Source organism: Nicotiana attenuata, chromosome 11, assembly GCF_001879085.1.
Source record: "Nicotiana attenuata strain UT chromosome 11, NIATTr2, whole genome shotgun sequence".
NCBI classification, from domain to species: Eukaryota; Viridiplantae; Streptophyta; class Magnoliopsida; order Solanales; family Solanaceae; genus Nicotiana; species Nicotiana attenuata.
In genome coordinates, this window is record NC_031999.1 from 53421174 (window position 1) to 53441198 (window position 20025).

At 37.0% G+C, this 20025-nt stretch overlaps 1 protein-coding gene across 1 annotated transcript; it reads left to right on the forward strand.

Annotated features, from left to right (window-relative positions):
* On the forward strand, positions 530–12278 carry LOC109234903 (F-box/FBD/LRR-repeat protein At1g13570-like). Its single transcript, XM_019400943.1, has 5 exons — positions 530–591; positions 961–971; positions 10663–11256; positions 11575–11717; positions 12174–12278. The coding sequence occupies exons 1-5, from the start codon at positions 530–532 to the stop codon at positions 12276–12278; spliced, it is 915 nt and encodes a 304-aa protein (XP_019256488.1).

Consider the following 20025-nt stretch of genomic DNA (forward strand, 5'->3'; position numbering starts at 1 on the left):
ATTTGTTCAGTTCACCAACATCAACTCAATTCTGACATTTGTAATCTGATCGGGTCTAAACTAATGAAACCTTACAAACAATTAGTAAAATTTGACTACAAATACAATTCACAAATACATGACTACCGGGCATGCTATTTTTGAATTCAAAAGCAAAATGCTAGAGTTAAAACTGACTTAGAGCATCAGTTACATATTTGGTTAAGCTTAAGGCTCATGCTCATTTTTTAGCCCGTGTTTAACCAATGCTCAATTCAACCCACTAAATGAGACTGAAATTTGACTGCAGATACAATTCACAATCCGATTAAAATGTTCAAATTATTCAAATCTCGACTACTGCTACTACGTATTTAACATGTGTTTAGGAAATTAAAAGTCCATACAGTCCAGTGCAGTCCAGTGCAGTCCTAATTAATACATTTCAATCATTGCTTAAGTAGATCAACTAAACCAAAAGGCTAAGCTAAACAACAGCTAACAAATAGTTCTTCATTATGCGACTTCAAATGTGTGCATACATGCTGATATGGCTCCAATATCTCTTGAGTCTAAGGATATACCGGGAATTAGAACAGAAATGAAGAAGAGGTAAGTCAGCTAAGCAGTAGCTAACAGCAGCTCAAACTCAAAGCAGCTAGATCACTTTCAAATCCAAAAATACCACAGCAGACCCAGGAATGACTAGCAGCAGATTAAACACCAAAAGCAGATGAAAACCAGATATGATTGGATCAAAATACACTCGAAATCAACCAAAAGTCCCTGAACTTGATCCAAACAAGGTCTAGAAGACACTCAACCATTTTTAACCTTCTGTTGCACTGAAACTTGATTTACAAATGAAATTCAAACTTGATCTAAGAGAGTCCCAATAGAGCAGTAAATTATTCTTTTTTTTTTTGGATTTTTTTACTGTTTTTGTTTTTGGTTTTTGAATTTTTTTTTTTTGAATTTCAGACTTCAGATCTGTAAACACTTTGGGGGGGGGGGTGAATTTTAGGCCTCCAAACTTGTGAATCAAGGCAAATGAATGCCTATTTATAGGTGAGCTTAGGTCCAATTTCAGATTTTCCTTTTGCCCCATTGGTCCCTATTTAATTCTATTTTTTATCCTTTATTTTCTGACTTGTCACACAAGTAACTACCCTAAGTTTACTGAAATATGCACTATAGTCCATCCTAAAAGGTTCTATACCCATTACAATTCCTATTCTACCCTTACTTTACTTCAACAATTACCAATCTTAATGAAACATACCCTTTCCAATGCCTAAACTACCCTTTGAATCCCCTGAAATTACTGACCAAGCTAGAATTACCTGACCCAGCCCCTTAACCTTAGTAGTAATCATGGTTAATTACCCAAAGAACAAAGGAATTCAGCTAAAACCAAACAAACCCTACAGTTGAACTAACTACTCAACCCATTGATCAGAACGTGGAATTTCTAACTAAATTGTTAATTCAGACTAAGCTAATTCACCAAACAAGTCAGTGATTCAAACCAAATTGAACTGGAGTCGAATCATTAATGACTTACTCACTCGACCGGCAGAAAATCAAAGCAAAATTGAACCAAAAACTAAAGACTAAAGTCAGCATCAATTATTATTAAGAAGCATTAATTAAATGAAAGAAAAATCTACTGACTTACTCCAACATTAATCCTACGCCCTAGCACACTGATTAACAACAAAGAATTATGATGACAAAACTTAAACGAACCAAATTCGTGTTGTATACTATTAGAATTCAGCCGACATGAACAAAATAGAAACAATAAGGATTACTGGCTCTAAAAGAAACTCGAATCGATTATTCATGAAGCAAAACAATAATGAGAGTGAAGTTAAATCAGATAACTAAGCAACAACCTAAAGACTATAGGAAACTTACTGGTTTTAACTTCTAAAATCTTGCCACTTCTCAGATTCAAAATTCGAACATTTCCGGTGAGATTTGAATGCGACGGACGATGGATTCAACATGAGGGAAGCGAGGGGAGCACATGGCATCTATTTGGTGAGGTTTGGGAAAATTAGGGTTTTGGTCGGAACTTTGATCGGAGATTCGAGGAGTTCGGCGAAGATTCGAGGGACGGGGTTTGGGGGTTTGGAAAGAGGAGACCAAGGCGGTTCAGGGGTGTTAGTTTGGACGAGTTTGGGGTGACCACCGCCGGACACGGCGGAGACGGTGACGGTAATTTTTTAAGATTCGAGCAGATTGGCTAACATTCGAGGGAACATATTTTGGGCATTAGAAAGTGGAGGGGGAGAGGAGTCGATGGTGAAAATTTGGGTGGGTTTGGAGCTTGACCGCCGCCGTGAGCGATTTCCGGCCGGCGGCGGACGGCGGAGGGACGGTGGTAGACGGTGGTGTTACGGTGGGCGACGGTGGAGTGTGGCAGCGTTACAGGGTCTTTGAGGGATGGGGTGAGAGAGAGAGACGAAGGGGTTGGGGGGGGTAGAGGTTCGGACATATAAATATTAAACAAACCACAGTTCCGGACCGTTAGATCAATAAAGATCAACGGTCCTGATTTGGTCTGTCAAAAACGGGGTCGTTTTGGATTGCTGGGGGGGAAAGACCAGTTCTGGGGCGGGTCGTGGGCCAGTTTGGACGGGTATGGGAGTGGGTTTGGGGGGAAACGTTTGGGCCTGGGGTATGGAAATTAAAGATGGCCCAAACAGACTTATATTTCTATTCCTTTCTTTCCATTTCTTTTCAATTTCAAATCTTTTTCTTTCTTTTCTAAATAAAACCTACATTAATTCTAAACCAAAATTATCCTACCAAATTAGTTTAATGTTCAAAATAATATTTACCACAACTAATTAAATACCAAATTAAAAGAAAACTGCAAGATTCGCAGCTAAATGCAAAATGCGTTATTTTTTTGTGATTTTTTATTTTTTGTAACACAAATAGATTACTAACTAATATATTAAATCCTAAATGCAAATGCAACATATTTTTTTTGTATTTTTCATGAATTAATTAAAATAAACATGCACAAACAAATGCAAACAATTAACACAAAAATGCCACAAAATTCAAAAAAATTGCAAATAATGAAAGGAAATTATTTTGTTTGAATTTTTGGGAATAATTCATATATAGGGCAAAAATCACGTGCTCACAGGCTTCCTTCCTTTCCATTTTCATATGGAATGGATTGTGTTTTGCTACGGGGCACTCGATTTAATATTCGATTAGCCGTAAGAACGGCTTCCCCTCACAAGTTCTGTGGCAAACCAAAACTTATCAACAATGAGTTCATCATCTCCTTTAATGTACGATTCTTTCTTTCCGCAATCCCATTGGATTGGGGCGTGTAAGAGGCCGTTGTTTCATGAATAATTCCATATTCTAAACATGTTTCTTCAAAAGGAGATTCATATTCACCACCCCTATCACTTCTTATCATTTTGATTTTCTTGTTAAGTTGCGTTTCAACTTCAGTTTTGTATTGCTTGAATGCGTCTATTGCATCATCTTTACTATTAAGTAAGTAAACATAGCAATATCGAGTATTATCGTCAATAAAAGTTATGAAATACTTCTTTCCACCGCGAGACGGTATTGACTTCATGTCACAAATATCTGCATGAATTAAGTCTAAAGGATTTGAATTCCTTTCAACTGACTTATAAGGATGTTTAACATACTTAGATTCCACACATATTTGACATTTTGATTTGTCGCATTCAAATTTAGGTAATACATCCAAATTAATCATTTTTCGCAAGGTTTTGTAATTAACATGACCCAAACGTATATGCCATAATTCATTTGACTAAAGTAAGTAAGACGAAGCTGAAATTTTATTATTATTTTCAACAACCATTACATTCAGCTTGAAAAGGCCCTCAGTGAGGTAACCTTTTCCTACAAACATTTCGTTCTTATTTATTACAACCTTATCGGAAACAAAAACACATTTAAAACCATTCTTAACAAGAAGTCCAGCAGAGACTAAATTCTTCCTAATATTGGGAACATGAAGGGCGTTGTTCAAAGTCACCACTTTGCCAGAAGTCATTTTGAAAAATATCTTCCCATATCCTTCAATCTTGGCCTTTGCATCATTTCCCATAGAAAGGGTCTCATCGGGTCCAACAGGAGCATAAGTAGCAAAAGCTTCTCTAACAGCACAACCAGAATCAATCCACCACTCTTTATGATTGCCCACCAAGTTGCATTAGGAAAGCATGGCACACAAGTCATCAACATCATCATGCTTTTCAACCATGTTTGCTTGACCCTTCTTCTTGTCTTTCTTCGGAGCACGACACTCCGTAGATCTGTGTCCGGCTTTTCCACAATTGTAGCAATTTCTACTGAACCGCTTCTTGCTTGGGTTGTATTTCTGTCCAGAAGCCTTCTTCCTCTTTTTGTTCTCTTCAATAATATTTGCTCCCATTATTGTTGAGTTTCCACGGCCTCTCTTGTCATCAGCTTTATTGTCCTCTTCGATTCTCAACCGAACAATGAGATCTTCAAGGACATCTCCTTACGTTTGTGTTTCAAATAATTTTTGAAGTCCTTCCGCAACGGAAGCAACTTCTCAATCATCGCTGCTACTTGGAATGCTTCATTGATGACAAGACCTTCAATGAAAATTTTGTTAGTAAACATAATAAAATTAATACCACCAACACTAGTATTAATTCTACTTATACCTTCAGCAAGGAGATCGTGAATAATCACTTGTAATTCCTAGACTTGGGTAATAACAGACTTGCTATCTACCATTTTGTAGTCCAAAAACTTTGCAGCAACGAACTTCTTCAACCCGGCATCTTCAGTTTTGTATTTCTTTTCAAGCGCAATCCACAGTTCTTTTGACGTTTCCACGCCACTGTAGACGTTATAGAAAGCATCCTCCAGCCCACTTAGTATATAATTCTTGCACAAAAAATCTGAATGCTTCCACGCCTCAATCACGAGAAAGCGTTCAGTCTCTGGAGTTTCATCGGACAGCACAGGAACATCTTCCTTGATGAACTTCTGAAGACTTAGAGTAGTCAAGTAGAAGAGCATCTTTTGCTGCCAGCGCTTGAAATCAATCCCGGAAACTTTTTCGGGTTTCTCCGCCGGTGCCAATGCAGGCGGTGTTGTTCAGCTCGTTGAGGCATTGGCAGTTACCATCGGAACAGCTTGGTTTCCGTTGTCATTCGTTATTTCTGTAAAAGAATGACACAAACGTTAAAATCACGTAGATTTTAATTCCAATAGAGTACAAAACCACAAAGGTTTTACTCTCCAGAAACAGTGAGTATAACATAAATACAGAAAAGATATTAAATTCCTTAAGCTTGTTAGTAACCTGTATTTGTAAAATAATTCTGGAAAATATAAATTAACATAAACAGAAATAAAAAACAGAAACAAAATTTTAATCCGGGCCCATTGAATTCACAGTGTTCCTTAAGGAATTTAATCCCCTCCCAGTACCCAAGGTTGTGGATTATTTCCTCCCAGGATAGAACGAATTACACACTGGTGTAGTGGTACTTCAAACCCCAGTGTTTCAGCGAACACAAAGTTTAGTAGCAAATCACACTTACTGTTGCTTTGTTTGATGTTATAAGTATGCAGAAGGAGGAGAAACTCAGAAAATCGTATGAAAATTCTGAGCAGAATAGACTTGTATTTATAGCCAAAGTTGGGCTGAAATCTGAAGAGGTGCAACTCTTCAGAATGGCTGTTTATGCAAAACGGCCATAGCATAAATGCCAGAACATAAATGGCTATTTACTCAACAATAAAGAGGGAAATTGAAGGGTAGTTAATTTTCTGTTACAAAAATAGAAAACTAAAAATTGGATAACTGAATTGGATTTAATATTAATATTTATTTTAATATTAATATTTTGTTATTAAACCAAATATTTAATAACATTTCTGTTAATATTTACTATTAACAAATAAATTTGGTCCAAAAATTAATATCCAAATCCGGAGCCGGAGCCGAGCCGAGCCGAGCGGGCGAGTGACAACGACGACGGCGCGAGGCTTGCCTTCTTCTCAACTCTTTATGAGCTAGAAGAAGAGCAATTGCTTATATACCCATCAAAAACCTTTTCCTCTTCCCATATGGGACAATCAAGGAGGGAAACTCAAATATTACTCAAATATTTTATTTTTCCCTCCATTTCCCATTCACTCCATTTTAAGCATTAATAGCTTAAAAACCCAATAAAGTATACATGTCTCATATACACTTTTATCACTAAATTATAATAGTTAAATATTACAAATTCGCATCTTAATCCATGACTTAACCATGATAAATTAATATAATTTGGTATAAACATTTTGCTGATAACAAGTCACAATAATTTCTTAGGTATCACTAGTGGCGGAGCCACATTGAACCAAGGAGTGTCAAGAAACGCCCCTTCACCGGAAAATTACACTATATTGCTAAATAAATTTTTTTATTTTATGCATATTTTCTATACCTTGATTCCCCTTGACTTTTCGATGTATTTAATTATTTATATTTTGACACCCCTTAATGAAGATTCTAGCTCCGGGACTAGGTATCACCAGAAAGATAGCTCACTTCCCTTCCACTTGATCAATATCTTTCTCGACCCTTCGTTAGCATACAGGTGATTACCATGATAAATTAGTATGATTTGATTACGGGTACTAAATAAGTTTTTACTATACAAGCCACAATACTCGTACTAGATATTTGCACATAGCTAAAAGGTATACCAGATACAATTCCATCGATTACATAAATATTCTACAGATGAGAGAAAATACAACAAGCAACACAATTAACTCCCAAAAATAAAATGATTTGCTCCAAAAAATTGCAAGCAGGAAAAATGACTGGATTTGCCTTAACAGTTCAATGCCAATGATATTGAAGTCCAATCCCAATATACATTACTACCCACCCCAGCGGCAAATGCATAAATAGCCATTCTCAGGGATGTTATTTAGAAATTAACTAGTACTTATTCACAATTAACTCCCAAAAATAAAATGATTTGCTCCAAAAAAATTGCAAGCAGGAAAAAGGACTGGACTTGCCTTACAGTTCAATGCCAATGATATTGAAGTCCAATCCCAATATACATCACTACCCACCCCGGGGGCAAATGCATAAATAGCCATTTTCAGGGATGCTATTTAGAAATTAACTAGTACTTATTCACAATTAACTCCCAAAAATAAAATGATATCCTCAAAAAAAAAAAAAATTGCAAGCAGGAAAAAGGACTCGACTTGCCTTACAGTTCAATGCCAATGATATTGAAGTCCAATCCCAATATACATCACTGCCCACCCCGGGGGCAAATGTATAAATAGCCATTCTTAGGGATGCTATTTAGAAATTAACTAGTACTTATTCACAATTAACTCCCAAAAATAAAATGATTTGCTCCAAAAAATTGCAAGCAGGAAAAAGGACTGGACTTGCCTTACAGTTCAATGCCAATGATATTGAAGTCCAATCCCAATATACATCACTACCCACCCCGGGGCAAGTACATAAATAGCCATTCACCGGGATGCTATTTAGAAATTAACTAGTACTTATTCACAATTAACTCCCACAAATAAAATGATTTGCTCCAAAAAAATTGCAAGCAGGAAAAAGGACTGGACTTGCCTCACCCTTCAATGCCAATTATATTGAAGTCCAATCCCAATATACATCACTACCCACTCCAGGGGCAAGTGCATAAATAGCCATTCTCATGGATGCTATTTAGAGATTAGCTAGTACTTATTTTGTCCTGAAATTTTAAACTAAAAATTATAATTTCAAGAGAATTCAGAACATTTTGTCCTGAAAAATTTAACTGAACAACTGAAATTCTGAACGTACATGCTAATTCCTAAATAGCAGCCCTTTAAAGTGGGTACCTGGGGTCATTTCTTCCCCACCCTACTGTTTTTTTTTGCTAGTGGGATTCTTGATCACCTCTATGACTTTCAAACGATAAGCAAATTGTTCAATTTTTTTCCCTTATAGTGGAGAAAATTTAGTATTCTTTTTTGTTATATCAATTTGATTCAAAATAAGTTCCTCTTTGGAAAATTAAGAAGATATTAGTAAGTATCTCTTTCTAAATCTGGTGCTAATAAGCTCTTTTGAGATAAATTAGCATTAAAGTATTTGTATACTCCATTAAATTAGAGTATACTCTTTCTATCTAAAGATATGCAACAGAGTAGTCAAAATGGCATGTCATGGCCATGTTTACGGGTGGTTATTAAAAAAAAACAAGTGTATGCAAAGTTATCGAAAAGTAGTCATTATTTAACTCGGAGATAAAATTTAGACAAAATTATCTTAGTTGAAATACGAAAGTTCCAACATAATATGCTAGATTATGAAATTCCTACATATAAACTTCCAGCATATTAAGTTGGAACTCCAGCATATTATGAATTCCAGCACATTATGCAGGAATCTCATATGTAAAAAGTTCGAATTCCAGCATATTATGCTGAAATTTTTTCGTACTTTAAGGATATTTTGTTTAGATTCTATTTTCACATGAAAAAATGACTAAATTTTGATTATCTTTAAAATTATGATTGATTTTCAATTAGGCTATTTTCGACTTTTTTTCCTAAGAGAGAACTGTAAAAATTGTACGGGGCGCCCTATTTGATCGCCCCCATTTAACCTATACCCATTTTTTAAAAAGTTTTAACTTGTACCCACTTTTTAAACAACTTCAGCCCCCTTTCTCCTTCTCCTTCTCCTCCTTCGTTTTCTTCTTCTTCTTCTTCTTCTTCTTCTTTCTTCTGCTGCTGTTGGTGCTGCTATGAAACTTCATTTCATGGGATGATTGCCATAAGTATGTTTATCAGACTATTTAAAAATAAATTATAAATAATTATGTAAGTTAGTAGACAATAATTTGTGAATATTTTCACGTACGGGAAGTTTAAGGTCACACTTAGTGATTCTTTTCATGATAATTCTGTTCTTTTCACGTTTATTGTTTCCGAAATTTATGACTTAGATACTGTTGGCAATCTGATTATTTTATAGTAGTAATACACTATGAAAGAATAAGGTGATTATGTATCTAGTATATTAGAAAGCTTTTTAAAAAACTTCAGCTTATATAGTGCTGAAGTTTTTACAAATGAACTAAATAACTTCAACATCTTCTGCTGAAGTTTTTGAAAAAGCTTTATGACAAAACTAATGAATCCAGGACAAAAAAACTTCAGCTTATTTAGTACTGAAGTTTTAACAAATGAACTAAATAACTTCAGCATCTTCTGCTGAAGCTTTTGAAAAAGCTTTATGACAAAACTAATGAATCCAGGACAAAAAAAGTTCAGCTTATTTAGTGCTGAAGTTTTTACAAATGAACTAAATTACTTCAGCATCTTCTGCTGAAGTTTTTGAAAAAGCTTTATGACAAAACTAATGAATCCAGGAAAAAAAAACTTCAGCTTATTTAGTGCTGAAGTTTTTACAAATGAACTAAATAACTTCAGCTACTAGAATGCTTAAGTTCAGCAATTACAAATAAAAACTTCCGCAAATAGAGAACAAACTTCAGCACTAGAATGCTTAAGTTCAGCAATTACAAATAAAAACTCCAGCACACTTGGTTCAGCAATTTTTGCTACTTCAGGCCCGTCTACTAGAATGCTGAAGTTTGCGCGATTGCCTTTGCTACTTCAGGCCCGTATGCTGAAGTTACGCAAAAGAGTGGGTACGCTTGCAATTTTTTTTTGCAAAACGGGTACAAGTTAAAACGTGAGCCAAAAAACGGGTATAGATGCAAGTGCCCAAGTGCCCCGAGAGAACTATTTAAGGCCCAGCCCAAACACAACCCCTTCTCCTTCCCCAATACTCCATTAAATTAGATTGTACACCTTCTTCTTCCCCTAACCCCTTTCCTTTCTTTTTTTCTTCTTTTCATAAAATTTAAGCCTAAAAATTCTTCTGCTTAGTGCATGTATGGTTGTTGTAATCGTAAGGTTGTAAATGTTGTCCGAGTCTATGCTTAAAAGTATTTTTTTTTCTCCAGTTGTTTACTACGAAGAATTGTTACTGTTTAGTGATGAAATTTGAAGTTTTAAAATTTGACAAAGCATCTCAGATCCTCAATTTATAACTTCTTCTGTCAACTGATCCCAAAATGAAAATGTTTTATTTTTCTCCTATTAAGTAGTCGTAGAAGAAGAAGACAGAAATAAAGAAAAAGGAACATTCTGAGAGAATTAGGTTTCAAACCGTTCTGAGTAGAATCACTTTTAGTCTGGTCATTTCGTGCACCATAGGGTATGGCTTAGTGGTTGATGAAATGAGAGGAGAACCACGAGGTCATAGGTTTAAATTTTAGAGGAGGTAAAAAATACTAGGTAATGTCTGCCTATCTACCTAAGTCTTGCCGGGTTGAGTTATCCGATACCTGTGCTGGTGAGAGGTATTACGTAGCCAGTGGAATAGTCAAGGTGCGCGAAAGTTAGCACCGATCACCACTGTCGTTTTGTTTGTCAGGGTACTAGGTTCGAACTCTTGACCTAGTGGCATGAAGAGGACTCTCTCAACCACTATGAACAAGAATGGCCGGAACTCGAGCATCATTATCATACAAAAAAAATATCAACCACTATACTTAAGGAACTGTTCTGATTCTTTTCCCTCCATAACAGATGGAAAAAGAGTTGCCGTTGAAGGGGATAGAGAAGATAGAATCAGTGGTTTAGCCGGAAATGTTATAGACCATATCCTTGAGCTTTTGCCGGTTCAAGATGCTGCAAGAACTAGTATTTTGTCGAGGAACTGGAGATATATTTGGTCTACTCTTCCAAATCTGGTGCTGGATTACGACTTCTATCATAAGTTAATAGAAGAGTCCGAATCCAAGTTCAAACTAGCAGTAGATGAGATCCTGCTACTGCATATGGGGAACATTGTGAAGTTCATTCTTGACACTAGAGGAGCACATTTGTCTTCGTGTGCAGATATCGATAGATGGGTGCTTTTTGTCACCAGAAATGGCGTCAAGAAGCTAACCCTTCGCTTTTCAAATCTCGATACCTATAGTTTGCCACCTTCTATTTTTAAATGTTCAACATTGACACACTTGGAACTCACCAACTGTGTCTTCAAACCACCCAGTTCTTTTCTTGGTTTTCCGAATCTTATCTCCCTTGTTCTGCAACGTACAACCTTTGTGCCAACCACATCGTTTTGCGTTATCAAAGTCCCCCTCCTTGAGGACTTGTCCTTGAACATGTGTCACGGTACTCAATACCTAAACATTATTTCACCAAGTTTGAAATCCTTAAATGTTCGAGATAGTCACTACTGTCTCGTGCTAAATTGTTTTATGAACTGCAAGAATTTGAGACTTCAAACTTGACTTTTACAACGCGGCTGATGGAAAATCAACTTGGGAGAAGCTTCTTATTAGCTTGCATGCACTTGAGGTACTCTATTTGAGTTCATATATCCTTGAGGTAAGAAACTCATTACTTGTTTTTTCACTTGAATATTTGCTTATAGTGATTGTAAATTCATGTGGTTCTGATTAATATTTGCTTCATAGATTTTGAGTGCAGATGTAGTTCCAAATGGGCTTCCTTTTACGCTCAACTTTTTGAGGCATCTGTCGATATTTGTAGCCTTTGACCATCTGGGTCAGACTTCTTATGCTCTACAGCTAATTAAGAATTCCCCCAATTTGAGTAAACTTGAGATTTGGGTAAGTAATATTAGTAAATTATGCGGTCTTGCACTTGATATGTGTATGATTTGGTTCATTTTTGCACTTCATATTTGTGAACATGGAAGGGGAGCCTTGTAGCAATGCTAAAGTTATCTCCATGTGACCAATAGGTCACGGGTTCGAGCCGTAGAAATAACCACCAATGCTTGCATTAGGGTAGGCTGTCTACATCACATCCTTGAGATGTGTTGAAGAAGAAAAGGAAGCTCTATGTCGATAGCCAGATTTTTTAATCAAAGAAGAGTTTTGGATTAATTTACAGAAGAGAAGAAGAAGAAGATAGATAGGTCTTCAGACAAGAAGATAGGTTTTCGATAGTACCTATGTTGCCTCTATTATTTGGTTGTCTCTATTATTTGGGCCTCTATGTTGTCAATATTACTTGGGCCTCTATGATTGTCTTTATTATTTGGGCCTGCTATTGGTTACAAGCTGAAGATCATGAGCATACAAGCTAAAGATAAATCTCAGCTATTGATTACACATCTTGGACAGCTGGAGCAAGAGGATAATACAGCACATGTAAATACATTGTAAAGGAATATTTTAGTTATTTTCTGTTACAGAGTTAGCAATAGAATTTGTACAAGTGTACAGATTATAGATTCTTTTCTCTTCTTGTTAGATTAGGTACTTGTATAAATATTGGATACAGATGATGAAATAATACACAGAAAATTTCACAAGATCTGGTTTTACATTTCTTTCATGGTATCAGAGCTTTAGCTCGATCCATTCAATCTCTCCTTCAAATCTTGCTTATTCAATCCAATCACTGAATCATGACTGGAACAAACACTGATCCTGCAGTCACTGCCTCTGGTTCATCTAACAATGGACCAAATCTTGACACAAATCATCCCTATTTTTTACATTCTTCAGATGCACCTGGTATGACCATTGTCAACTCACCGTTTGATGGAAGAGGTTTCCCGGATGGAGAAGATCAGTGCTTATAGCACTCTCAGCCAAAAATAAGCTGGGTTTCATAGATGGGAGTTGTGCTGCACCAGCTCAGACTTCCAAAGAGTATGCACTTTGGAGCAGATGTAACGACATGGTGACTTCATGGTTGCTCAATTCACTGTCCAAGGACATTGGTGACAGTGTCCTCTACTCAAAGAGTGCAAAAGAACTCTGGGGTAGCCTTGAACACAGATTTGGCCAGTCAAATGGGACAAAACTATATCACCTACAGAAGGAAATAGCAAAATCAGTTCAAGGAAACAACAGCATATCAGGATACTTCACCCAATTGAAAAAATTGTGGGATGAGCTGGATTCCCTGAACTCACATTTAGGATGTACCTGTGATTGTGTGTGTGAAGGAAAGAGAAAGCAAGCCAAATTTATGGAAGATCAAAGGATCATCCAATTTCTTATGGGACTTAATGATACATATGGTCAGGCAAGGGGGAACATACTGATGATGAACCCCCTTCCAACCATGGATGTTGCTTACTCTTTGCTATTACAGGATGAAGGTCAAAAGGAAGCACAATACCCTAGTGATGCTTCATCTTTTATGGTAGCTGGACAAACAAGGAATTCACAGAAGTACAATAATCAAACTCAAAGGACTTGGAATGCACCACAAAAATCTGGTAATACTCAGCAAAAGTTCAAGCCTAGGAAGGCCAAATATAATCCAAATGTGAGTTGCACTCACTGTATGAGAATAGGACATCTCAAGGCAGACTGCTACAGATTGATAGGCTTCCCAGATGATTTCCACTTCACTAAATCAAATGTTTATCAAGGAGGAGCTAAGGCTAATGCAGTAACTGGAGCTAAGGAAGATGATTCCCCCAGTGAAGGTTCAATGGAAACTTGGAATCAACATTTCAGCAAGGAACAACTCTCAGAGCTGGTTAACCTAATCAAGCAGGTGCAAACAGGACATACACGGAATGGAGGAACAAAGATTAATGCAAACGCAGTGGCTGGTACAGTACTCAAATACTCAGGAACCTGTCTAGCAGTTTTTAACACTAAAACTTGGATTATTGATTCAGGAGCTTCTGAACACATGTGTTTTGACTCCAATTCCTTCCTAGAACTAACTCCTTTACCTATGCCTTTGCATATTAACCTTCCTAATTCTTTTCAATTGCATGTCACACATATAGGAAGAGTTCCCATCCAACCTGATATGATTCTTCAGAGAGTAATATATGTGCCTTCTTTCAAGTACAATATGTTGTCAGTTCACAAGCTTTGTGTACAATTCACTTGTTCTTTAAATCTAACCTCCACTGGGTGTATGTTGCAGGTCCCTTTAATGAGGAGGGGACAAGCTTTTGGTGAGATAAGAGATGGCCTTTACCTGCTGCAGCCAACCAATTTAGAGTCTAGCAGTTTCTTAGCTCAAAATGTAGTTTCTATTCCAAAAGGAAGTGATTCCAGTTGTGTTCCTAGTGTTTGTTCTTTTCAAAATCCTGTGTCAGTTAATTCAGTTTCTATTGTACTTCAATGGCATTTCAGGTTGGGACATTTGCCATTTTCAGTAATGAGAAAACTTAGTTTCACTCAATTTCCATCAAATTTTGATCATGTGTGTGATGTGTGCCATCAAGCTAGACAAACTAGATTGCCATTTCCTATTAGTCACATCAAAACCAAAACTGTTTTTGAATTGATACATATTGACACTTGGGGACCATTTAAGACACCTACATACAATGGTTTCAGATATTTTTTAACAGTTGTGGATGATTTCAGCAGAGCTACTTGGACTTTCTTATTGAGTTGCAAAAGCAATGCATTTTCAATCTTGAGATCCTTTTTACTCATGGTGGAAAGACAGTTCAATGTGAAGGTAAAAAGGATAAGATCAGATAATGCATTAGAGCTAGGGAGAGGAAGTCAAGAAGCAGCTTTTCTTGAAAGCCAAGGTATTATTCATGAAAGAAGTTGTGTAGCAACCCCACAACAAAATGGGGTTGTAGAAAGGAAGCACAGACACCTCTTGGAGGTTGCCAGAGGTCTATTCTTCCAATCACAAGTCCCTATTGTTTTCTGGGGAGAATGCATCTTGACTGCAACTTATTTAATAAACAGGTTCCCTTCTAGTGTGATCAAAGGAAAAACACCCTATGAGATGTTATTTGGGCAGAAACCTGTTTATGATTCCCTTAGGTGTTTTGGATGTCTATGCTATGCTTCCACTCTAGCACACAATAGAGGGAAATTTGATCCTAGAGCCAACAAATGTGTGTTTTTGGGTTATGCGCCTAACCAAAAAGGTTATAAGCTTCTGGAGCTCAATAGTAACAAGGTTTTTGTTTCTAGAGATGTTGTATTCTATGAAAACAACTTTCCTTTCAAACAACTGAACATCAACTCACCTAACACTCCTTTTCCTAACACTCCAGTTGTGCAAGATTCAGGAGTTCAAAATGTCCTTCCTACAAATATTCATCCTACCTCAGATTCCCAAGCTACCTCCAGTCCTATTTCCCCTCCTCCTAGTCCTCCTGATTCACCTTTGCCTAGTTCACATATTGATGTTAGTCCATCTTCTTCTCCTTTTCCTACTCAAGATTCCCACAGCAGTCCACATCAGTCCTTATACAAAAGTCCCACTCCTTCACCACAACACATTTCTAACACACCTATTCCTGTTTTATCACCACCTCTAAGAAAGTCTGATAGGATTAGTCAAAAACCTGCATATCTCAAGGATTACATATGCAGCAGCATCTATCTTTCAGATTTCACCAACTCTTGTCTTACACAACCCTCTAAACCAACTACATTCTCTTTTGGGGCTTTATCAGTTCAAAATCAGCAATTTATACAAGGAATGGATTCCATATCAGAACCTACCACTTTTGCACAAGCTTCTAATCATCCAGGATGGAAGAAAGCTATGCAAGAAGAAATTACTGCTCTTGAACAGAATCATACCTGGGATGTAGTGGACCTACTACCAGGTAAGAAGCCATTGCCTTGTAAATGGGTTTATAAAGTGAAACACAAAGCAGATGGTTCAGTGGAAAGGTTAAAAGCAAGATTGGTAGTAAGGGGGGATATTCAAAGAGAGGGAATTGATTATTCTGAGACTTTTTCACCTGTTGTCAAAATGACAACAATAAGGTGTCTTCTCACAGTGGCAGTCAAGCGAGACTGGGCAGTTTCCCAGCTTGACGTTAATAATGCTTTTCTACATGGCGACTTACAAGAGGAGGTTTACATGAGGTTCCCTACTGGGATGACTCCCCCCAAGCCAAGTCAGGTTTGTCTTTTGAGAAAATCGTTATATGGTCTAAAATAAGCTTCTAGACAATGGTATGCTCGATTAGCAGGAGCTCTCAGTTACAAAGGTTACTCTAGCTCGCTTAATGACTATTCTCTATTTTTCAAACGCAATGGGCATTTGGTTTCTATTATTGCAGTCTATGTAGATGACATTTTGTTAACTGGGGATGATTGCAAGGAAATCAAGTCTATTACTGATTTTCTAAATACAGAGTTCAAAGTCAAAAATTTAGGGGATATACACTACTTTCTGGGAATGGAAATTTTGCGAGAAAAACAAGGATTCATTATCAGTCAACGACAATATACCTTGGAACTCTTGCAAGAGTTTGATTGTTCTGGAGCTGCTGTTACTTCTCCATTTGATCCATCATGCTGGTCCTCCTTTAGCAGATCCTACGGCATCTCGTTGGAAAGCTCAATTTTTTGACCAACACAAGACCGGATTTGTGTTTGCTGTTCTTTCTCTCAGTCAATATATGCAACGCCCTTGTATATCTCATTTCTCAGCTGCATTGCGTGTTCTCCGCTATTTAAGTCAAGATCCAGGCCAGGGGATTCTTCTTTCTTCAAAACCCTCTTTTGATTTGCTCGCTTTCAGCGACGCGGATTGGGGATCTTGCAAGGAATCTCGAAGGTCTATCAGTGGTTTCTTCATCACACTTGGGGGAGCACCAATGTCGTGGAAATTTCTGTTTCCCTTTCCTCTGCTGAAGCAGAGTACCGTTCGATGAGACGGGTTACAGCTGAAATCACATGGCTAGTTCGTCTCCTTGACGATCTTTCATCTTCACCACCTCTTCCTGTTCCGCTTCACTCTGACAGTCAAGCCGCCATACAGATTGCTCGTAACCGTGTTTTTCACGAACGGACCAAACATGTTGAATTAGATTGCCATTTCGTGCGGAAACAGTTCCTTTCCGGTTTGATTAGCCTATCTTTTGTTCCTTCCCGGCATCAACTGGCTGATCTATTTACAAAACCTTTATCTGGAGCTTCCCACCGTTTTATTTTGAGCAAGTTGGGGGTTTTATCTCTCCCCTCCAACTTGAGGGGGGATGTTGAAGAAGAAAAGGAAGCTCTATGTCGATAGCCAGATTTTTTAATCAAAGAAGAGTTTTGGATTAATTTACAGAAGAGAAGAAGAAGAAGATAGATAGGTCTTCAGACAAGAAGATAGGTTTTCGATAGTACCTATGTTGCCTCTATTATTTGGTTGTCTCTATTATTTGGGCCTCTATGTTGTCAATATTACTTGGGCCTTTATGATTGTCTTTATTATTTGGGCCTGCTATTGGTTACAAGCTGAAGATCATGAGCATACAAGCTAAAGATAAATCTCAGCCATTGATTACACATCTTGGACAGCTGGAGCAAGAGGATAATACAGCACATGTAAATACATTGTAAAGGAGTATTTTAGTTATTTTCTGTTACAGAGTTAGCAATAGAATTTGTACAAGTGTACAGATTATAGATTCTTTTCTCTTCTTGTTAGATTAGGTACTTGTATAAATATTGGATACAGATGATGAAATAATACACAGAAAATTTCACAAGATCTGGTTTTACATTTCTTTCATTTGTTATCTTCCCAAAAAATGGATTAATTCTTACCTTAATTTTGTTTTCAAGTTGTTTAAGCACATATCTTTAAAGTACCTTCTGTTTACTACTTATGTGCTGAATATATATATTAAAGTTTGGTTTTTATTGCATCCACTGTTAATAGGTGAAGTTACTTTTGCCACCACATCTACAAGCAAAATACATGCAATACTTGAAATAGATTGCGTATCATCGTTGATTCAAAGTTTGCATCCATATCTGTTCGGGTACTATCTATCGAAAACCTTAATGTCAAGAGAATTCCCATTGAGGAAGAGATGTTTCTGAATAGGATGACCAGTAATGAGTTGCTGGAGTCTGATTGGAGTGCCGAAATACAAGTGAATTCAGTATGGCTTCAATTTAAGGCTTATAAGATTGGTGCACAATTTTCAAACTTTGAGCATAGATTTTACTTCACATCATGACGTCGGGAAGAAGTTCAAAATATTGCATATGTTATATTATAGCAATTACTCCAATCATTTAGTTGTATCTTTTCCTTTTTAATGCTTTCCCTTCTTCCGTACAGTATCAATTTCTTTTGGACATTGGCTATCAATACAAGAAAAATAAATTCATAATTAAGGCAAGTCTATAGGCAAAAACCAGGTTTTCTTTGCTTATTGTTCAATCAAACTAACATCATCTCTCTTTCTATTAACACCACATTAGTACTTCATTGCCACTTCTTTGGGGCATGTATGCTGACATCTCTACCTGTTCAAGTATTTAATAATAAAGGTCTATATTAGAAAAAACTATCCCTTTTCTTAATTTAAGTTCATTACTAATTCATCCTATTTTAAACTGTCATTTTCTGAAGGACTACCTCGTAGGTCAACAACAACCCAAGTTTCCTTTGGAATAAAAAGAATTCAAATATTGCTGGTGTGAAGTTCTTTAATTGTCTTATTTATTATTTTATTATGTATTAAATAGCATGCACAAATTCATATCTTATTGTTGCTTCTCATAAATTTGTATAATTTGTGATATACATCTTTATCAAGACATTCTTTTTAACTCATTCCTTAATTTCTCTTCTTGTGTTTTTACAACTTTGTGCGTCTTCACTAAAAATTTATATCTCTTTGCAAAAATGTCGAAACCATGATGCATTTGTGCTGTTAGAAAGAGGACTTCTGGAACCATAATATATCCAAAAAATCGAATCCAAATTCTTTGTTGATCAATACAAATATGCTTTTGAAGTCAATTCTGAATTCCTGTCATTCTGCTTTTTAAAACTTTGCGCGCCCTCACTAAAAAATTCATATTTCTTTGCAGACACGTCGAAATGCTGATTCACTTCTGCCGTTAGAATAATAACTTCTGCACTACAGTAATTTCAGAAATCAGCTCCAGATTAGTTGTCACGACCCTAAACCCAGACTCGCTCGTGATCGCGCCTCTCGTGAAGACAAGGCTAGAATTGGTGTACTATCCAAAGACAGAATAGAAAAATACAAATAAGAGAGGCTTTCCCAACACATTTTCAATTCGAAGTTAAACAGCTAAACAGCAATAAAACAGGCTAAAAAATGATTTAATAATACTAAGTAGCAGATAACATTATAACAATGCAGAAGTACAACCCAAACACAGGCCAAACAGGGGTGTCACTAGTCATGAGCATCTACTAAGGTCTAAATACAACTGACAAAGTCTGAAATATACTAAGTACAGACTAATAGAATAAGGAGGGAGAAAAGCAGTGCTGCGAACGCCGGCAGCTACCTTGCTAAACTCCGATGACTCTGCCTCCGATCAACCAATACCCGCTATCGGGTTCAGAAAATATCGGGATCTGCACACAAGGTGCAGGGAGTAAAGTGAGTACTCCGACTCAGTGAGTAATAATCATAAATAAAGACTGAGTGATAAGAAATCATGAAAACTGCATCAACACGTTGTATAGAAGTAGTACAAAACTAGTAAGAAAGCAATGAAGCTGTGAAATCTCTTAAAGCATCTTTGCTCAGTTAAAAATTTCTTCAAAAATGGCTTTTCAACAGTTAAGCATTTGAGTGCAAAACAATTAGAACAGATAAGCAAAGAGAATTCGCCCCTCGGGCACAGTTACACAACTAAACAGGTAATTGACAGGTAAATGAACAGATAAACACATAAAGGTTCGGCCCCTCGGGCTATAACTCAACAACTCCGCCCCTCGGGCAATATCTCAGATCAATACCAGCCCCTTAGGCAATAACATTAACCAATACCAGCCCCTCGGGCAATGTCTCAGATCAATACCATACCCTCGGGAAAATCACATAAAACAATACCAGCCCCTCGGGCTATATCTCACATCACAATAGGTACCCGCGCTCACTGGGGGTGTGCAGACTCTTGGAGGGGCCCCTTACGGCCCAAGCGCAAAAACAAGCCATCTCGTGGCATCAAAACTAGG